Source organism: Cololabis saira, chromosome 3 (assembly GCF_033807715.1).
Source record: "Cololabis saira isolate AMF1-May2022 chromosome 3, fColSai1.1, whole genome shotgun sequence".
Taxonomy (NCBI): domain Eukaryota; kingdom Metazoa; phylum Chordata; class Actinopteri; order Beloniformes; family Belonidae; genus Cololabis; species Cololabis saira.
This window is the reverse complement of record NC_084589.1, coordinates 4,236,600-4,251,962: the sequence shown is the minus strand read 5'-3', so window position 1 is coordinate 4,251,962 and position 15,363 is coordinate 4,236,600. Positions and strand designations below refer to the sequence as shown.

General features: G+C 40.4%; 1 protein-coding gene across 1 annotated transcript in view; it reads right to left on the bottom strand.

The window, feature by feature from the left end:
* Positions 1–14,681, bottom strand: part of grik2 (glutamate receptor, ionotropic, kainate 2) — a 540,292-nt gene extending 525,611 nt beyond the window's left edge. The window contains exons 1-2 of the mRNA XM_061715437.1: positions 14,602–14,681; positions 11,259–11,684 (exon numbers count right to left, since the gene is read on the bottom strand). Of these exons, the coding sequence (XP_061571421.1) occupies positions 11,259–11,379 (121 nt within the window). The 5' untranslated portion in view covers positions 11,380–11,684; positions 14,602–14,681. The remainder of the gene's footprint in view (positions 1–11,258; positions 11,685–14,601) is intronic.
* Between the last annotated feature and the right edge of the window lie 682 nt (positions 14,682–15,363).

Sequence of the window (15,363 nt, the reverse complement as noted above, 5' to 3'; positions counted from 1 at the left end):
CGGTACCTATGTACTGCGTCAGGAGTCCCACAGGCCAACATAGCCCGGTAGGACTCCTTCTTCAGTCTGACGGCATCCTGTACTTCCGGTGTCCACCACCGGGTTCTAGGATTGCTGCCACGACAGGCACCGGAGACCTTGCGTCCACAACTTCGAGCCGCCACGTCGACAATGGAGGCAGAGAACATGGTCCACTCGGACTCGATGTCCCCCGCCTCCCCCGGGATCTGAGAGAAGCTCTCCCGGAGGTGGGAGTTGAAGATGTCCCTGACAGAGGGCTCAGCCAGACGTTCCCAACAGACCCTCACAATCCGTTTGCGTCTGCCCGGTCTGTCCAACCTCCTCCTCCGCCAGCGCATCCAAGAACAATAGAGAACAATGATGGTTATGAGATACTTATAATAAAAAATGGAAGAGGGGAAGAGAATGGATAGGGGCACCGCCCAGTGGATCATGTCGGTGTCCCCCTGCAGCAGAGGCCTATAGCAGCATATCTACCACGAAGCTATGTTTGAGACTAACTGTTATGGTCTTGTTCTATAGCTGCAACTATGACTACTGACTCTAACACACTAGAGTTTACACTAACTAGAGGTTTACTAACACTAACTATAGGCTTTACTAAACAGAAGGGTTTTAAGTTTGGTTTTAAATGTGGAGGTCTTCCAATTGTCAATAAAGGCCACGTCATTTTCTGAACATCAACGAGGCAACAAGGAGCGATAACATGCGGCTTAACATATCATCACGGGTCAGATTGGAGAGGGGACCAGAGAAACCTACAGAGGCCGACATGGTTTTGGCGTAGTTACACACGACACAATATTAACTTTAGTGACTTCCGACTGGCGTAGACAGGTGTCATTAGCGCCGACATGTATAATAAATATAACTTTACCAAATTTACGATTACTCTTTGCCAGCAGCTTCAAATTTGCTTCAATGTCGCCCGCCCCGGGATGCACCTAACTATGGTGGCTGGAGTCGGCCTCACATGCCTGACTATGGAGTCGCCAATCACCAGGGTCGGCTTCTCAACGGGTGTGTCGCTGAGTGGGGAAAAACGGTTAGAGACGTGAAGCGAGTGGTGGTGTTCCGTGCACCTTTTAGGACTACGCTTCCTCCGAACCGTCACCCAGCCGCCCTGCCTGGCCGGCTGCATTTATCTTTTTTTAAATTGCATATCAAGACACCTTTTACCTGAAATGTAATATCACCAGATGCTGCTAAAACAACCTTGTTTGCATTTCCTTCACTAAAAATATCTTCGGCTTTATCTTAAAACAAAGGCATGAATTTATGTCGCTGTGCAACGAACGACCTGACGGAAGCCCCGGTTTGGATCCATACCTTGGTACCTAGTAGTGATTTCCCAAATCTCCAAATTAATATTAATACAACGACATTCTAAAGAGTAATAAAGTACTTTCTAATTAACCAGTCTTTTCTGTGAATATTATCTGGGCTGATTTGATTTTGTCAACTGCTGTAAGCTTACGTCAGAAACAGCTGACCAAAGACATTACAACAGAGATTGCAAAGAAAATTCTCAGAGCAAATCTTAACATGGGAAAGATATTTTCTACTCCTGCAGCAGTTTGTTCCTGTAAGGTAGGGACATTCATAACAATTAGGGCCAGATTCAGCAAAGTGAGGCTGAATCATGCAAGAGCAGAGCACTGGAAAAGTATTTATTTCAGTCACTGGCCTCAAGGGCACAAAGTCATCATGGTACCAGGATACAGCTCTTGGTACACATTATCTAAGTGCAGGACACACCACAAGGATATAACAAACTGAGGAGAGTGTGTCATGAAAAGTCATGTCTCATATTACTGTCACAATGATATAGGAAATGGATCTGGTCTTTTCTGTGCTCAGTGTGTTCCAGTTCAGAGAGAACAGTGCATCTTTTTGTCTATGCTATAGGTCACCTCCAGCTCAGCCTCAGTCAGCATCTAAGGCACTGCTTCTTACATTTCCCAAACCAACAATGGACAGTGACTTTCTGTTTTAAACAGAAAAGAAAAAGAAAAAGAAAATGTCTCCTCTTGCCTCCCCGAGACAGGAGAGATAGAGCGTCTGAAGCCAGCCATATCAGAAACACACACACGCCCAGCTCACCGAGCCAAATGCCTTGCCAACGCTCACCACCTTCTGCTTTGTTTGCTCCTTGAAAATGTGAAATGACATGCAATTTTCTTTTCATGTAACTGATTTTGCCAGTCTGAGATAGTTTCACATTTATATAAACTAGTTTAGAGATAAATATGAATATTTTTAAGCAGCTTAGCACTGATTTAAATATATTTACCAGCAGTCTGCTGGCTGTGGGCCAAGTAATGCTCAAAAGAAATTACTGCTAAATTTAATTTAAGAAAGAGGATAATTCAGACTTTCAGTGTTAAGGAAAAATAAAGTCATTGAACCAAAACATTGCATATTCAAATGATTTTAAAAACACCAAAGGGAATCACACAGATATAAGAGGAAGCATAAAGAAATGAAATTAGACAAGTGTCATTTCCTATTCTACATTCTTCATGTCTACAGTAAGCAAACGTTGAATATTGAAGCTATTATATTAACATAAAAAACACAGGTTTGAAAGAATTTCCTGCAGCATTATGAGGTATGTACTAGTTAAGCTTAAGTGCAAGCTCGTGCAACAGTGTAGGAGTTTACATTAGATGAGTCCAGAAGGTTGACCGAGGTGAATTTTCAAAACTGCAACCAACTGAATGTGTCACAGACAGCTCGAAACTATATTTTGGATCCAATATCACTTTAAATGTATCACCTGACAAGTTATAATAACAAAATATCTGTATACATTGTACTGTATATATATATATATATATATATATATATATATATATATATATATATATATATATATATATATATATATATATATATATATATATATAGGCCACGAAGTCGGTGTCCCAAGAAGTCTATTTCCTCACCCTGACAGCATTTAGGTACCATAGGCTGTCTTCTACAGATTTTCAGTCAAGCTTTACAGGACAATATGGCCGGCAGTTCTCTGCACAGCCAATCCTGAAAAGATTGTACCCAGGCGATCTCCAGTCTCATTGGACTGCCAGGACCCCCGCCATGATTGCCCTTCACCGTCAGCCCCGTTTGTGCTGGTGTCAGCGACACGTGCACTGGAACCTGAGACATGTGGAGGAGCATTAAGTTCAGCGATGAGTCCAGATTCTGTCTACAGCAGTTGGATCGTAGTGTGGAGAAGACACATCTTTTAGTGGAGGCAGTTTGATGGTGTGGGGCATAATCTCCCCTCACTGGAAAAAACGAGGTTCATTGGAGGCCATCTCAATGCAGAGAAATATCAGGATGAGATTCTGCAACCAGTGACAATCCCACATCTCCACAGACTGGGACCAAACTCTATCCTCCAAGATGGAAATCCTCACCCCCACAGAGCAGGTTTATTAAAGAATACCACCAGAAACTGGGGGTGGAGCGTATGGAATGTCATGCAGTCCTGACCTCAGCCCCACTGAACACTTGTGGGATCAGCTCGGTGTACTGTTCATGCCGGTCACCACCACAACCACTGATAAGGCTGACTTGAAGAACCCTCCCCCCACCGCCCCAAAAAAAGCGTCTCCAATTACTCATATTATTATTCATCTTTGATAGAGGACAATAAAAGTAACTTACGTTTTCTGTTCAGCAGAAAGGGTTCTGTTCTGTAGCCAGGCTGACAAAGAGTCACAACTCTGTTGAGCCGTGCATTCCTGCAGCTCTCAGTAGTGGGGACTTTATGAGCTTCTTTAACAGTAAAATCATGAGAATTACAGAAGAAATCAACCAGCCGGTTGTAGGTGTTTCTTCAGCTTTAGCGACTTCCCTAGGCTCTGACTTGACTCTAGACTGTTTTGATCCTATAGACCTCCCTGAGCTGACCTCACTCGTTAATAGAGCTAAGTCAACCACATGTATGTTAGACCCCATCCCGACTCGACTATTCAAAAATGTTCTTTCTCTTACTGGTACGACAATACTAGACCAAATCAACCTATCCCTAAACTTAGGATATGTACCACAGGTTTTTAAAGTGGCAGTAATTAAACCTTTACTTAAAAAACCTTCTCTTGAGTTAATTATAGACCAATTTCAAACCTTCAATTTGTATCTAAAATTCTGGAAAAGGCCATTTCAAGCCAGGTATGTGACCATTTGCTTAGAAATGATCTGTTTGAAGTTTTTCAGTCAGGGTTCAGAATGCATCATAGCACAGAGACAGCACTGGTTCGAGTCACGAATGACCTTCTTATGGCCTCAGATAAGGGATTAGTTTCCATACTGGTTCTACTGGACCTCAGATAAGGGATTAGTGTCCATACTGGTTCTACTGGACCTCAGATAAGGGATTAGTGTCCATACTGGTTCTACTGGGCCTCAGTGCTGCTTTTGACACTGTAGACCCCGGCGTTTTACTGCAAAGGTTAGAGCATGTTGTTGGGATTAAAGGGACACCTCTAGGTTGGTTTAGATCCTATCTATCTGACAGATTCCAGTTTTTGTTTATGTAATAATAATGATAATAATAATAATAATAATGACTTGGATTTATATAGCGCCCTTCAAGGCACCCAGAGCTTTACAGAGATCATTATTCATTCATACACATCCTCACTGGTGGTGGTAGCTACGTTTGTAGCCACAGCTGCCCTGCAGACTGACTGAAGCGTGGCTGCCATATCGCGCCAAACGGCCCCTCCGACCACCACCAAACATTCAAACACATTCACACGGGGCAAGGTGGGTAAGGTGTCTTGCCCAAGGACACTACGACAGCAACTGGAACGGAGCAGGAGTCGAACCGCCAACCTTCCGATCATTGGCCCCAGTACACAAGGTTTCTTCAGAACAGTCCAGGTCTGCTATGGTGCTATGCTATGGTAATGGACAACAATGGACAACAATGATGGAGATACTTATAATAAATAAATGAAAATGGAAGAGAAGACAAGAAGAGAAGGAGGGGTGAGAGGCACCGCCCAGTGGATCATGTCGGTGCCCCCCTGCAGCATAGGCCTATAGCAGCATATCTACCACAAAGCTATATTTGAGACTAACTATTATAGTCTTGTTCTATAGCTGCAACTATGACTCTTAACACACACGAGTTTACACTAACCACAAGTTTACTAAACACTAACTATAGGCTTTACTAAACAGAAAGGTTTTAAGTTTAGTTTTAAAGGTGGAGGTGATGTCAGCCTCCTTAACCCAGATTGGAAGTTGGTTCCATAGTAATGGTGCCTGATAGCAGAACGCCCACCCTCCAAATCTACATTTGGATACTCTAGGAACTACGAGTAAACCTGCACTCTGAGAGCGGAGAGCTCTGCCAGGAACATAAGGCACTATCAGGTCTCGCGAATATCGCAGAGCTAAGCCGTTTTGGGCTTTATACGCAAGTAATGGAGACACATTTCAACAATCAGGCCCCGAAAAATCTACCCGGAATCCCAGCTGTTGTAAACACATCTACTATATCTGTTTATCTCACTAAACAAGTTAGCCAGATATCTGGTTGTCATGACCAGTTGTCCTTCTCTGGTCCTACTGCATCTCTCTACCTCTATCCCTACCATGTTCATGTCACTTTGCAGCAACAAACCTTGAAGCTTCTGGGAGAACGGCCTATGGACAGATGAGACAGAACTGGAGCTTTGAGACAAGTCACATCAGCTCATTCTCACATACGCAAAAATGATGTCATTAAAATCATTAAAAGAAACATGAACACCATTATTGCTTTAAGTGTTGTAAGTAAATCACCAACTAATAATCAATTATTAAATTCAATGGCGACTAATTTTGTCACTGATTTTTGTCAACTACATTGAATATTTGTTAATATGGACTCAACCATCTCAAATGCACTGCAGACAGGTCGAAGACAGAAAACTCCTTCTTTAGTGAGAACTCCCTCCCTGAGAAACCTGCCTGTCAATAACTGAACAGAACGTTTGACATTATCCTCCAGGCTCTGGGCTGCCTCATTCATGACTTGTAAATAAGCAGTAAATCTGCAGTGACGCGAGTTGCTTGGAAAACAAAAGATGTAGCCACAGTCAGAGAATGTTAGATGTGAAACTGAAAGTCATTATTACAGCCAGATTCAGTGAATAACTAATTTCTCTTTGTTTTCCAGAATATTTGTACACCTGGATGTTACTGATTACAATAAATACATCACTCTTTCACATGTGTTATTGAATCTGTGTGGAAATGTAGAGAAAAGATTTAAGAACAAACAGCTTGTACTCTGAGAGCACATGCAGACCGTCTATAATGTAGAAACAGTGTTATAAATGCTCTTGAAAAAGTAAGAAACTATTCTTAAGTCATATCCTCTTGGTATAATTAGATTAGCAGAGAATGAGACAAAAATGACAAAAAAAAATTTCTCAGAGACATGTAGTCACCAACGAGCCATTATAGATTACGTACACATGCAATATTTAACTGTAATATACACTCACCGGCCACTTTGTAGGTGTATGAGAGTGTGTTTATGCAGTGGTGAGTGTACCTGAATGACTAGTTTATCATGTTTGTTAGGTTAGGTTTATTAGATTTCCAGTGCTTGACGTGTGTTTCCATGTGTTCCTGCTTCCTGGATTGGCAGTGGATGTCGTCACCCCCCCCCCAAAAAAAAAAAAAAAATCACTGGGCTTGTATGTGTATATTTATGTATGTGTACGCATATGTATGCGTATATGTATATATATTCAATATAGTAATAATGCACATATATATACTTTTGGTTTCTACCATCCTGGTATCAATCATTAATATGTGTGCAGACAAGGGGGAAAGAAAAAAAAAAAAAAAAAAAAAAGGTTAGGTTTATTATGTATCCCAGGTGGACCTAATAAAGTGGCCGGTAATTGCAAATCTCATCTCCAAAGTATATATATGTGTATATATATATATATATATATATATATATATATATATATATGTATGTATGTATGTATGTATGTATGTATGTATGTATGCATGTATGTATGTATGTATGTATGTATGTATGTATGTATGTATGTATGTATGTATGTATGTATGTATGAGGAATGGGTGATATTTTACGGTTCACGATGTACCGTCAAAAAAATTCCCCACGGTAAGAATTTGTCATCTCACGGTAAAAACGATAAATTCCCGTTGATGACGTTTTTGTGTAAAGCTGATTATGGTTCTGTGTTAAATCCACGCACAACGTACGTGAAGGAAGGAAGGAAGGAAGGAAGGAAGGAAGGAAGGAAATGAGCCAGAAAGAATGAAGGAAAGAAAGAAAGAAAGAAAGAAAGAAAGAAAGAAAGAAAGAAAGAAAGAAAGAAAGAAAGAAAGAAAGAAAGAAAGAAAGAAAGAAAGAAAGAAAGAAAGAAAGAAAGAAAGAAAGAAAGAAAGAAAGAAAGAAAGAAAGGAGCCTGTGAAGGATCATGCAATATATTTTTAATAAAACGTGCACTGAGCTGTGAAAACACAGTAGTAATATTATTGGAGTTTTAACCCATCGACCAAATAAATCACTTGAACACAGCTATACTGACAATCAAATATCATTAAACCATGATCTGATCAGAGTGACAATCAGTCCTGTCGGGCGGGGCTGCTCATCTCAGGGCCCTGAGGGTCCGTGTCTGGCACGTTTCAGATGTTTCCCTGCTTCAACACGCAGGGAAACACAGATTCACATGACGGTTTCGTTACAACAGTCTTGATCACAAGCGGCTGGTGATACATTCATCTGAATCCGGTGTGTTGAAGCAGGGGAACCTTTAATTGGTTTTTATTAATTCAATTTAATTGGTGTAGTTTAGTAGTATTTAGTATTCTTTTAGAGCAGTGTTTTGGGGCTCCTAAGACTGAATGTGGTGATAGATTTATAGTTACAAAGGTGGAGTTGAATTGGTATTTTTTCATCGTCATTTTTATCATTATCGGGATAAATGCCAGAAATTATCGTGATACATTTTTTTAGTCCATACCGCCCATTCCTAGTATGTATGTATGTATGTATGTATGTATGTATGTATGTATGTATGTATGTATGTATGTATGTATGTATGTATGTATGTATGTATGTATGTATGTATGTATGTATGTATATATATATATATACACATATATATATATGTACATTTATCGTCCAATAATAGGACTCTGTAAATAGATTTTTGTTATGAGATGAGATTCATTATAATATTAGCTGTGACATTTGTGTTCTGAGTTATCCTCTTTCATATATCTGAATATTTCTAAATTTAAAATTAAAAAGATATATTTCGTTTCCGATCACACCAATTACAAGCAGAATAATTGATGAGCTTAAATAATTTCAGTGATACAGTGAGCTGTATATTGCAAATTTTTAACATTCAAAAAAATCCAGTTTTTTACAAGATGTCTTTTCAGATTTTGCTTTGACACCCAACAATTCTTTTATCCTGACAGTTCCACACGCTACTGCAGTGATATTTGAACATGATATTACCCCCCCCCCCCCACCCCGAGTCACACAGAATACAATTTACTGTAAATGTGCACACTGGCCACGATATGTGCCCTTAACACAGTACATGGCCAGTTAGTTTATTCATGATTTCAATATCTTCAAATACACAAAAATAAGGCCAGGATTAGGATTTCATGAACTCCTAGTCTGTTTTCGTTACCAAAGGGAGACTACTGTGATGTCCCAAAAAAAATAATGATGTCACTCATGCATGATAATATCATGTGCCCTGAAAAAACACCTGATCATAATTTTAACCTTAAATTGGCTTTTTTATGTCACTTAAAGATGTATAACACAAATATATAACACTCATTTTCCACATTAAATAAATCAATTAATATATATCTTATATGTTTAATTGAGATGTCTTTATTTACCCTTATAGAACATCCTGATAACCATTTAAGTTCCATTTATCCTGAAATATGGATGTGTCTCAAGCATCATTGCACAAGCCAGTGTCTTTGATTTGTACTGCTGATTGTTCCATCTCAAAAGATCCCCCACTGATACACAAAAAATGATTTATTGCGTCACTTTGTTTCCTCAAAAAGCAAAACAACTGAATTCTGTTGCATCCCATAATGTGAATTAAAAACACAGACTACTGAAGCGAATTGCAGACATCAGTGGAAGGCAGCTGAGCTCAACATACACAGTCAACGGAGCTCGTAGCAACCATTGAGCTTTAACCTCTTGTCTCTGTTGTCAGACCTAGATCTGGCCTAAGAGGAGTAAAAGACGACAACGATAAAATGGGATATAGTCGGAAACTGGGTGTTTCCCCCGAGACGTGAAATGAAAGTCTTGAAGCTGGAAGGCAGCCACTGTAATGAAGAGAGACAACAGGGAGCTTCACAGTCTCACCAGTCTATCTGTCTCCACTTCTTTCTCATGGACGTGAATCCCATAATGTTCCATCCATAGAAAAATCAATTCACCTTGCATCAGTTTGCTATAATCTTCTATATTATCTTCATTTCCAGTCTTAAAACAATTGAACTTCATATAATGTGCATCCCTCCTACTGTATATGTATGTATATATATATATATATATATATATATATATATATATATATATATATATATATATATATATATATATATATATATATATATATATATATATATATATATATACGTTGAATACATGGCTGATAGGATAAATTAAACCAAATGTTTCATTTTAATATTTTCATGTTTTTCTCTGATTGCAGCCATTTTGATTAATATAAGAAATGCTTCACACCACAACAGTAGAAATAGTTGCCCAAAATCCTGTATGTATAAAATGGTATCACATTTCCATGTGATCACGTGTGAAGAATTGAAGCTAGGGAATACATTTCCGTGGAAGTATTAATAGTATTAATATTGTTGCAAAAAACATCTGGGTCGAATAATTTTTTTTCTACTCTGTATTTTAAAACATCTAAATGTGCTAATTGATGTTCATAGATATTCCAAATAGTTTGTCTCTAACAGCAAAGAAAGAGTTTGCTTTATTTTTGAAACATGACTGACTTAGGTACCCACTCTATGTCAAATTAATGGGTCCCATTTTTTTATAAAACACTGTTTTTTTTTCTTTTCCCATATAGAGTAGAGCAAGATCAATACATACATCACAACAATGGTATCACACCCTAAATCACATCTGACACAAAAGTAGATTACATGACCGTGAGACACATAAGGCAGGGGAACCACATACAGCCCAAGGGTATGGTGTAGTATTTTACTACTTTAGCAGACACTTTTATCCAAAGCATTTTTTTTGTAAACTTTCATTGTTTAAATAACAAACTGTATGGCAACAAGTTACAGTATACCCCAACTTTGTCTCCCTGCTGAGAAGGCTTCCTTTTTATTTCTGATCCAAAAAGCTGGCATTATGTGTGCATGTCTGTGCCAGCTCTCAGGGTGTACAACCCTAATGAGGAAGCTCCTGCTAAAAGTGTTCTTAAACTTCCATTAACACACACAATAGCAGCTACACTGAAAAAAATAAATCTAAGCGCATGTAAACATATTTAAATCTGTGATATTAACAATTTAAAATGAAGTTTGTTGCTTTACGTGAATACATCTAGTTTTGAACTTAATCTGCATTTGTTCAAAAAACAAGACATTGTGCATGTTTTCCTTAACCAGCAGTATTTCCGTAATCCCAGCTAATCTTTTCATTTACACAAAAACAACAAGCAATGATCTTGTTGTATTTACCTTTCCTTTAACAATTTTAATCTATTGTGCAGATTGACCAACGTTTAGATGAAACATGCTTTGCATGAGAGGTTTATGTAGATCAAGAAAGACTAGTCTTTGTATAAACTACTTAATTTTTAGTATGTACAAAATTCCTTTGCAAGTAAAGTCAACTTAATTTTGAGAAATAAAGTAAACTTAACACAATTAAGTTGACTGTACTTGCAAAATGTATTATTTACATACAAAAAATTAAGTAGTTTATACAAAGACTAGTCTTTCTTGATCTACATAAAGTTGCCTTCATTTTTTTTTTTAAGTAGATCAAGCAAGATATTTGTAACAGTGTATCAGTGCCACAAGTGGGTAAAGGGGAGGAAAACTTAGTCTCCAACAGATCGGAAAGAGAGCAACACGCTTGAGGTGTAAACACACAGCCAAACTTTGAGTGACACGGAGAAAAAGAAGAATGTGCTCACCAAATCTCAGGACGTGCGGCATCCCATGAGAACATCCCAGCCAGTGGAGCAGCAGCAGCAACAGCAGCCTGGTGCTGAACCCCAAACCCCCTTTAAATATCACTAGGCTGCTGATCTTCATGGTGCTTGTGGCGCGCAGGATTTTCAATCCCTGGATCGGTATATTCCAAATATTTATTTTGCTCTTTAAGCCCCTTTCACGTGTATTCGGACAGTAACAAGATCACGGCATGGTCTTCGCCAACATGCTTTTAGCTATGGTGTTCTGTTCTCTCATCCATTCGGCAAAAGGAGAATAAAACCAGTGCGTGTCCAGCTCACTGCGTCAAGTAGAAGCAGCCCTCGGACTCGGCTGGAGAGGAGGACGGTGGGGGAGGCGGTGGGGCATCCATTTTAGGCAGGGCAGAGCTTGAAGATATCCATTTACTGGAAGATAAAAGCAGACAAGGATGAGAGGGTGAGAGAGCTGCGGATCCAGCAAGTGACAAGAGAGTTGGAGCTTCAGCAGTCCGAGCTCCGCCCGCTGCGCCGCCGCCGCCGCTGACGTCGCGCCGGCAGTTAGAAAGCAGGAGGAAAGCGGGCATGTTCCTCGACTACAGCTGCCATCCTCACCTAAACTGCCTTCCCCTCCTTCCTCCGCTCCCCTTCCCTTGTTTCCCTTGTTTCGAGTCCCCGGGTCGTCGTCTGTCGCTCTCCTCATCCCCCCAGACTGATCCCGGGTTCATTCACCCCCCAGATTGATCCCGGGTTCATTCACCCCCCCTCCCCCAGACTGATCCGGGGTTCATACATCCCCCCAGACTGATCCCGGGTTCATTCACCCCCCCACCCAGACTGATCCTGGGTTCATTCATCCCCCCAGACTGATCCGGGGATCATTCATTCATTCATTCATTCAAGATCTCATGTGTTTGATCGGGGTCACTCAAGCACAGACTCATGTTCGAGGCAAAACTAGTGTCAGAATTATTCACTCACGGCCCCCTGTGTATTTCAGCACTCATTTTTTTTGTTTCGTTTATTTAACAAGGTGCAGACTTATTGAGATTAAAATCTCTTTTCCAAGAGGGACCTGACTAAGAGTGTATTTGAGCACTCATATTCTTTCTTTCTAATTATAATGTGTATGTTCTCCGTATCTTCAAACAGAGATTGTGCAGACCGTTAGACAATAATCGTGTAAATAACATTTTAAACCCTCGCATTTTTTAACATTAAATGACCACAAATGTTCCTCTTGATGACCAGTGAAGTATTTACAACCTGGAGTGACAGGCGAAAACATTGAGCGTGATCTTTAGTATTTTCTCAGCGTTTGGATGGCCTCCAACTATAATGGTCAAATCAAGGTGATTTTTTTTTTTTTTTTAATTCTGGTAACAATGCCAACATCGCCTCCTTTAATTTGACACAAACACAATTCAAGATACAAACGCACTGATTGTTTCTGTGGGCTATTATTCACAAGGTGTGTAAAAAGTTTGTTCTTTAAGTATTGAGTCAGATTCTTACTTATTAATGTCATTGGTACTTTCTTATAGTCTTTTCCAAACTTTACAAGACAGTCAAGCTTAAGTATAATTTTTTTAAGTTTAACGTGTGCCAACATGAAGTAAAATTAAGGCTACGTCTTCTAATGTACGCTACTAAAAATAGATCATAATTAAAAGATCAAAGATGTTTGATTTAAAAAAATAAAACATAATACGATACGTTGATTTAATTTCACCCTAAAAGTGATATACAATTTAAATACCGTATGAATATTGATAAGCCTTATGACCTAGATCACTGTTGATAACATAAACATGACTGTTTGCATTCCGGAGTGTTCAGCACCATGGACAGCGGACGGGATTCAGCCTTGATTTCTAATGTTTCAGCACCACAGACTTGTGTTTCTGTTCAATCACATTTTAACAATAAAAACGCACTTTCATGTTTTCTTGTTTTGCCAGTTTATTACTGTTTGTCTTCATAATCAGCGCTAGTCTGTTCAGAACGAAGCCATATGATCAAGCTATTTAAGCCCGAACTTTCTATTTCGTTTCACAGCACCTGCCTATATACAGTACAGAGATCCACTTACAGTAGCCAACACCAGAGTTAGGACTGAGGCTGGATGCTCAACATGTTTGCAACTTGAAATTGAAACATGTAAGTTCTATGCGCAAGTTTAATGTCAATGAATGATTCCGGACCCATGTTTGAGTGTTTAGAGCAGTGGTCTCCAACCCTGGTCCTCAGGACCCCCTGTCCTGAATGTTTTAGATGTCCCCCTGCTTCACTGTGTCAAAACAGAGCTGTCCAGACCTGGATGACAATCTGACGACGACCATTCATTAGAACAGGTTTGATGATGCAGGGCAACATGTAAAACATGCAGGACAGGGGTCCAGAGGAGCAGGGTTGAAGACCACTGGTTTAGAGCACACACTTCACACCTGGACCAACACACAGTACAATTATTCTGTGGTTTTGTCATTTTTCAGAAAATAGTATTCAATATATTTAGACGTATTCGTATGCAGCGAGGAATGAGCTGAGCACCATTTCACACGAGTTCAGACACACATACAGAAACAGAATCTCCACTTTCCAAAGCGTTTTAGAAACTACACATTTGGAATGTATAACGTTTTGCATTTCATAAAAAAATACCGATTCATAGTGTCGGCATCTGAGGACTTATCTGGATGTCACTGATTTCATCATCTTATACTAAATACTGCAAACATATTGGAAACTTCAAGCGGCCGTTTCAAGTGCCCTTTGCAGGAGACGCTTGACCAGACATAGTTGTATGACATTAAAGTTCATTTAAATCTAATGTAGTATTTAGTTGTTGGATTTAAATACCCCCTCGAGCCTGGGAGCTTTCAGCCCGTTCTGTGAACTAGATACGTTCTACACGAACCACGAACCATTCTACAGATCACCCTCAGCATTACGATGCTATGGCTTAATGTCTCACAATTCCATAAAAGTAAAGACACGAAACCGGGGTGAAGGAGGACCATGACAATGTTTCTTCAGCTAGATGTCAGGCAGAGACGCAAAAAAGTCGCGTCTTTGCACTGTTTAGAATTCATACTGTATCACGATATTTAAACTGATTTTGCGCTCCAAGTCAAATAATGAAAAGTGGCTTTGGCCCGATAAACTGCAAAAACGAATGTAAAACCTGGCTGACGAGACGCCTAAAAAGTGTTCTGCATGTGCTGGCCGTTTAAAAAGAAAAAAGACATAAGAAAAAGCTTCTAAGACGCGACGCCTCAAAATGAATTGAACAAGGTTCGAATTATTCATGTAAATAAATGTAGAGTTCAAGAAAGAGGCTTACCCCAGATCAGCTGCAGCAGGGAAGTCACCAGATCAGCGCAAAAAAGTTGATTTGTGTCTATAGAGAAGGCGAAACACCTTCGCCACACTTGCGTTTGGCAGCGCTGCGCTCCGGCCGCGAGAGACAAGCGAGAGACACGCGAGAGACACGCCTCCTGTCGGACTCACTCCCGGCTTAAAGCGCTGAGCGGGCGGGTACACACCCGACCACGGGCACTCCCCAAACCAAACCTTCTTAAAGTGCTGAGCGGGCACACACCCGACCACGGACACTCCCCAAAACCAAACCCTCTTGAAGCACTGAGCGGGCACCCACCCGACCACGGGCACTCCCCAAACCAAACCTTCTTAAAGCACTGAGCGGGCACCCACCCAACCATGGACACTCCCCAAAACCAAACCCGCTTAAAGCACTAAGCGGGCACCCACCCGACCACGGACACTCCCCAAAACTAAACCCTCTTAAAGCACTAAGCGGGCACCCACCCGACCATGGACACTCCCAAAAACCAAACCTTCTTAAAGCATTAAGCCGGCACCCACCCGAGCACGGACACTGCCCAAAACCAAACCCTCTTAAAACACTGAGCGGGCACCCACCCGACCACGGACACTCCCCAAAACCAAACCTTCTTAAAGCACTGAGCGGGCACCCACCGACCACGGACACTCCCCAAAACCAAACCCTCTTAAAGCACTGAGCGGGCACCCACCTGACTACGGACACTCCCCAAAACCAAACCCTCTTAAAGCACTGAGCGGG